The sequence below is a fragment of the Silene latifolia genome, chromosome 5 (genome assembly GCF_048544455.1).
Source record: "Silene latifolia isolate original U9 population chromosome 5, ASM4854445v1, whole genome shotgun sequence".
NCBI lineage: Eukaryota > Viridiplantae > Streptophyta > Magnoliopsida > Caryophyllales > Caryophyllaceae > Silene > Silene latifolia.
Genome location: NC_133530.1, coordinates 16468102 through 16475149, shown reverse-complemented (window position 1 = coordinate 16475149; position 7048 = coordinate 16468102). Strand labels below are relative to the sequence as shown.

At 37.8% G+C, this 7048-nt stretch overlaps 1 protein-coding gene across 1 annotated transcript; it reads left to right on the top strand.

Annotated features, from left to right (window-relative positions):
- The first annotated feature begins 910 nt into the window (after positions 1 to 910).
- LOC141654926 (uncharacterized) lies at positions 911 to 6446 on the top strand. The gene is made up of 4 exons (XM_074462033.1): positions 911 to 1595; positions 1660 to 2001; positions 2145 to 3489; positions 6053 to 6446. Exons 1-4 carry the CDS (start codon positions 911 to 913, stop codon positions 6444 to 6446), a joined length of 2766 nt encoding a protein of 921 aa, XP_074318134.1.
- The last annotated feature ends 602 nt before the right edge of the window (positions 6447 to 7048 follow it).

Genomic DNA, 7048 nt, shown 5'->3' with positions numbered 1-7048 from the left:
AATTAACTTATTAATAGTAGTAATTGGCATGAATAAATAGTGAGTTTAGGACAGCAATTTAAATCTAATTAAGGAGGTGTTTTAAGTCTAATTATGTGCTCAAAAATCAAGACCAAATAGCCACATCACATGCCACATCAGCACTTAACGGTGCAAATTGGCGGAATTTAAGTTAAGGGTTACGGTGATACACAATAATGTACCATAGTCTAGAATGTTCTAGTTCATTCTAGCTCATTGTACATAGCTGACTATTGTACAGCTAATTAGTTAGTTTGTTACAAGGGTAGTTTAGTAATATACTATAGCTTAACCGACTTACTTAGATTATATAAGTAGAAACACTTGTAACTTAAAGTATACAGATTAATATCATCACATTTATTTACGTCTTCTCTCTCAAAGTTAGTCAATGTTCATATCTTCATCTTCAAACATCTTACCTTCAATTTCAATCATCAATGGCGTTCAATAAGATTTTCGCTTCTTCTGATGGTATCAGAGCAGGATCTTAGATCCTGTTTCTGCATATCTGACGCTTCCGCATATCATTTCTTTACACATCAAGATTTTAATTAGGTTTTCGTCGAATTAGGTTTTCTTCGCTTCGTCAAATCTCAAAATCACAAAAATTCGTCATAAATCTCTAGCTTAATTCCAGAAATCTTCAATTTTCTTCAACAAAACCTAAAAAAAAACACAAGATTCGAATTTTTTTTCACAAATTTAATTCCAGAATTTTCGTTTTTCACATATCAATTGTCTACACAATTTTTCTGCAAATTTCATTCACAAAATCAATACAACGCCTACGGAAATCACAGAGAATTCAACAAATTCGACAGTTTCGCATCTCGACACGAGAATCTTTGACGATCCTTATCATCTGACTACGGGAGATCATCCAGGAATGAAGCTGCTTATTGTTCAGTTCAATGGAAAAAACTTTTCGCGATGGAGCAAAGGAATCAAACGAGCAATCGCAGCGAAGAATAAAACCGGATTCATCACAGGCAGTATGAAGAAACCAGCAGAAGGTCACGCTGATCATCAAAAATGGATACAGGTGGATTATATGGTTACGAATTGGATTTTAAACACTATTGTTGAAGCAATATCTGGTGATTTTGATTATATTCTGAGTTCTAAGCAATTGTGGGATGATCTTGTTGAAAGATATGGACAAACGAATGGTCCTAGTTACTATGAGATTGGAAAAGAGTTGTATAATTTGCAACAAGGCAATTTATCCATGGCTGAGTATTATGGAAGGATGAAGTATCTTTGGGAGGAACTACAGAACATTGAAGGAATTCTTGAATGTGTCTGTGGAGTTCTTGAAAAATATTCCTGTAGTATGATAAAGAGGTTCATAGAAGCTGAGAACAACAGGAGGCTCATTCAATTCCTTATGGGAGTTGATCCTGCATATGATACTTTGAGGCAACTATTGTTGGCACACGATCCTCTACCAACTCTGAATCAAGCTTTCTCAAGACTTTTACAAGCTGAAAGTCAAAGATCAGTTACAGTAAAAGTTCCGCCTGTTGAAGAGTCTACTGCATTATATGCTGCTAAGAATTTCAATCAAAGGAGTTTCAACACATCCAGGGGGTGCGTCTTCTAATGCATCCAAGAACGTCTTTCCTGGTTCTACAGAGAACAAGGATTACCGAGATTTCAAGAAGCCAAAGGTTTACAACAAAGAAGGAAAAGAAGAAGAGGTCAGTAAGCCAATGTTCAGTAGATACTGCAAAAAGGACAATCACAACATTAAGAATTGCCGTCAACTTAAGTACAAAAGGAGACAACAAGGAGGACAAGGAAGAAGATCTTATGGAAATCCTGGAAATTCAGGATTTGCAGCTTTCGCTTCTGAAGAAAGTCCAGACGACCCTCTGGAATTAGACAAGAATTCAATGATGCAATACAAACCTTCTTTTTCTCATCAGTCTGACAACAATAATTTTGTCAGTCGTGCAGGTCAAGGTCAAGGTCAAGGTCAATCTGCACATCCTTCGGTTTATCCCATGGCATCGATGAGAATTATCTTGCAAGCGTGATTCAGTGTGTGGTGAAGAATATGAATATCACTCCGTAGACTGGTGAATCTACCAGTACTGCAAATTTTGCCAACTTTGCAGGTATGCATTCTGCATTATCTGCGACTAATGTACATATTGAGAGTCAGTTTACGCATTGGATCATATACACGGGCGCGTCTGACCATATGAGTCCATGGTTATCGTTATTTATGAATTTAAGGAAACTCAATCATTATCTTTGCATAAATTTACCTGATGGCAGAGTCAAAACTGTCACACAAATTGGAGATATAAGGATAAATGCGTCTATTTTGCTTAGAAATGTGTTATTTGTTCCTGATTTTCGCCACAATCTATTATCTGTTGGGAGATTGGCTGTGGATTCTGGCTTGCAAGTGTTGTTTGATAACAAGGGCTGCCTGTTTCAGGACCCTACAACTAAGACTAATGTGGCATATGGTGTGAAATATTCTGGTTTGTACAAGCTGCTCGTCAATCAAGCAAGCTTACATCAATACACAAGGTTGGAAGAGAAAAATATCTGTAGCTCTCTCAATCATGTGTCTAAACAGTTATCAACTGTTGATCCTCATGTTAGTCTTTTACATGCTAGACTAGGGCATAGTTCAGTTATAAAGATGCTTCATGTACCTGGCAATATGTGTAAAAGTGTGACTAAGCTCGACTGTGAAATTTGTCTTAAGTCTAAGTTTCATCAGTTTCCCTTTCCTAAAAGTCAATCCAGAGCACTTCATGTATTTGATTTGGTACATGTTGACCTATGGGGCCCTTATAAGATTCCAAATATTTCTGGTGCCACTTATTTTCTTACAATTTTGGATGATCACACAAGAACCACATGGACTCATTTGTTGAAAGATAAATATAGTGTGTATTACACTATATCTGCCTTTATTGCCTATGTTGAGAATCAGTTTCATACAACTATAAAACAAATCAGGAGTGATAATGAGACAGAGATATTCCAGGGCTCTTGTGCAAGGTTGTTTGCAGACAAAGGAATCGTTCTTCAGCATAGCATTCCAGGTGTGCCTCAACAAAATGGTCGAGTTGAACGCAAGCATAGACATTTGCTTGAAACAGCTCGTGCAATTCGTTTTCATGCTAATCTGCCCAAACGTTTCTGGGGTGAATGCCTTCTTGCAGCTACTCACATCATAAATCTATTACCCTCTTCTGTACTCAATTGGAAAATTCCTATTGAGTTATTATTTCATAAAGAGGCTGATTATAGTAGTTTAAAAGTGGTTGGTTGCCTTTGTTATGCATATAATAGAGATATTCATAGAGATAAGTTTGATTCTCGTGCAAGAAGAAGTATTTTGCTTGGTTATCCTCATGGGACAAAAGGATACAAATTATATGACTTAGATAATAATAAGGTTTTTCTAAGCAGAGATGTGCGTTTCTATGAGCATATTTTGTAACACCCCGCGCCTTTCTTATATTTTGAATAAACTTTTAAGTAATTTTTATTAAATAATTATTATTTAAAGCTTATTTTTTTATAAAATATCGTCATAGTCATGTAACGATAATAATAGTGTAGACTCTAATAATATTATTCTCCATCTTGAATTATAGTAGGTTTGAGGCGGAAATTCTAGTAGAAACCGACTCATTTTGAGTTATTGGGCTTATCATGACTCATGACCCTTTTTCCTTCTCTTTTCTCTACACCAAACCCCAACTAAACCCTCACAACTCCATCTCCCTTACTTCTAATTTCTGAAATTTCCCAACAAACACATCACCATTCTTAAACCCTTTCCTCTCAACCCTAAAATCACCATAACTCGCTCAATTCTTCACCAATCTCGTTCCTTTTCGCGCCATTCTGTTCCTTTTCTCATTCCCCTCCTTTCTAAGTAAGAAAGTTGTCATCTTTTCCTCTTTTTCGAAATTATCATCTTACAAGGATGTGGATTCTTGACTTAATATCTTTATTTTTGTGTTTAGGGGAGAACTTGGACGACCCGGAGGAGGATAGCTACATCATTGACGACTCAATAGAAGAGTGAAGTGCAAAAAGGTAACGGTGATGGGTTACTCGACTTTTATGTTAAAATTGTGTGAATTGTGTAGTATTAGACTCACATGAATGTTAAATTTGATGTCTTTCATGCCCTTTGGTGATTTGGTGTTGAGTAGAATACTTGTATGACAATTCTCACATGTTTAAGGAGTAATTTCATGCCTTGTTGTAATATGGTGAAATATGAGATTGTCTTAAAGGAATTCTCTCATAATTACATGATTAAACCTCATTTTAATGATTAATAAACAACCTCATATGTTAATTTCATCTTGAAAGTGGTAATTTTCTGAGTATTCATCATATTAGAGAAGTATGAAATGATTAAATGAAATATGGTTGAATTTGGAAGACTTTAGATGGATGTTTGATGAGTTTTCGATATCTGATGATCCCTATGCCGGTGGGGGCAGCCGCCTACCCAACCGGCAGCGCAACATGGCATTTCTGAGTTATAAAAATAGGGAATTAAGCCTTTGTATTCCCCTGCCGGTGGGCCGGCAGCCGGCCTACCCAACCGGCAGCGAGTACATGAAATTTTAGTGTCTTTTATAATAGGGTGTATCCTCTGCCGGTGGGCCGGCAGCCGGTCAACCGGCAGAGAATACACAATGTGAAATGTTGAACTTAATTGACTATAGCAGGTATTCCCTGCCGGTGGGACGGCAGCCGGTCGACCGGCAGAGAATACGCTTTGAGCATTATTGACCTTGTTTTACCTTAGGCATGTATCCCCTGCCGGTGGGCCGGTAGCCGGCCACCCGGCAGAGAATACACCTTCATCTATTTTTGGCCTTGTTTCACCTTAGCATGAATCCTCTGCCGGTGGGCCGGCAAATGTGCCCACGCAGCAGAGCACCAGTAATCATTATACTCTTATGTTTATACATGCATCACATGAATTGTTTACGTTATGTTTGTGCAATCTTTGTTGCTCGTATTAGTGACCCGAGTGTGACGTTTTACATTGTGAGACTACTCGACATTCCTTATTTATTTGCCCTCGGATATTGGGTCACGGTTAGGTGCCATTGTTTCCGAGTTGGGCTATTTTTCCTTCCGCCTCTTCGGACCGGGGGTCACGGTTAGGTGACAAGGTTCCGATTTGAGGTTACTCGACTTTCGGGCACGGTTAGGTGTACCATATTTCGAGTCTTGGATACGATTTGGTATCGTTTGTCGAATCGGGTGTCGTCCATCCCGAGAGTCTGGCCAGGTTTAGACTAGGACCGTATTATGATCGTCGTCCTACCAAGAGGTTGGAGTCTAGAGGGTTGTCTTGTTTGAGTCTATACTTTGTAATTTGTCTTACATTTGAGTCGAGTCAATATTTGACCGTTTGACCTAATTATTCTTCTCTCATTTATGCATAACTACTCTTATTGCATTTTGTATACTAATCATGATTCTCTTGTTACCGTAAGTATTTATTCTTATGCTTGTTGTTTAATTACATTCCTAATTACTTGTATTTTGACATATTGTGGCTGGGAGAACCCTGAGTTAATTCCCACTGACTGTGGCTTTCATATTTATTATGAATGACAGGTTGGTGATGAAGCTTAAGTGGGGAAGACCGTGTGAGCTAGCGAGTTCTTACCTTGGACCTTAATTAGATATCACTTTAATAGACTCACCTACTTTTAGACTCATGTTCATTCGTGGGATATCTTTTCCCCAATAAATAGACTTGTGTTGTAAACTTAAACTTAACTATCTAAACTTATTTATCGTGTTGGTGATGCCTCGCGTTGGACTTAATTAGAAGCCTTAAAAGTTTTAAAAATCTCGTGTTTCCGCCACGATTTACTAGTTATATTTAGTTACCTCAACGAGGGGTGTCACATATTTTTCCTTTCCAATCATCTTCCAAGGGTATATTTCCTCCCCATGAGTCTTTATTACCTTTGGTAAATTCTATTCCTAATGATGTTCATATTTCATCAAATAGAGATTCAGCTGATATACATTCCAGAAGCACTGATACAAACATTTCTCCTGGTGTTGACATTCATTCTTCTCCTGGTAATTCCGTCGTTAACATTCCTTCTTCTACCGCCGATGCTGGTATACTCAATGCAAGACCTCTCATCACAGAGCCTAGGAAATCGAGCAGGCCTAGACAATTATCCACAAGATTGCAGAATTGTCTATTACCAAATTTGTATGTTCTTCCTAATTCTAATATTTCTAATGCTTTTAATGTTAATACTATATGTTCCTCTCTTCATGATCATAGTCCAGAATTCAAGCATTCTCTGGCTAATGTTTTGGCAAAGCCTGAACCAAGCACTTATTCTCAAGTTGTTAAAGACGAGAATTGGGTCAAGGCAATGAGTCAGTAACTTCAAGCTCTTGATGTCAATCATACTTGGGATTTAGTTCCTCTACCTGCTGGGCACACTCCCATTGGTTGCAAATGGATTTACAAGCTCAAATTCAAACTAGATGGTACCATTGAACGCTAGAAAGCTCGTTTGGTTGCAAAAGGGTAGAAGCAAATTGAAGGAAAAGATTACAAACATACGTTCTCACCAGTAGCAAAGTTTGCTACTGTGCGAACTGTAATGGCTTTAGCAGCATCTAAGAATTGGCCCCTCTTTCAGTTAGACATTAACAATGCATTTTTGCAGGGATATCTTGATGAAACTGTCTATATGGAACCTCCACCAGGATACACAAAGGCTCAACCTGGGCAAGTCTGTCATTTAAAGCGTTCTCTCTATGGATTAAAGCAAGCAAGTCGTCAATAGAACATTGAATTATCTCGGTTTTTAATGAAAGAATTAGGATTCAGCCAGTCCAAGCACGATTATTCTTTATTCACAAAGATTCAGGGTTCTCATTTCACAATAATACTGGTGTACGTTGATGATCTATTAATTACTGGATCTAATTCTTCATATATTACTTCAATCAAGCAAGCACTTGACAAGAAATTCACAAT

Excerpts from the sequence above, each read along its gene's own strand:
- LOC141654926 (XM_074462033.1), top strand. The coding sequence starts at position 911 with ATGAAGCTGCTTATTGTTCAGTTCAATGGAAAAAACTTTTCGCGATGG. Across the intron at positions 2,002-2,144 it reads AGGTCAAGGTCAAGGTCAAG|GTATGCATTCTGCATTATCT; the intron begins GTCAATCTGCAC and ends CCAACTTTGCAG. Across the intron at positions 3,490-6,052 it reads CGTTTCTATGAGCATATTTT|AGATTCAGCTGATATACATT; the intron begins GTAACACCCCGC and ends TTCATCAAATAG.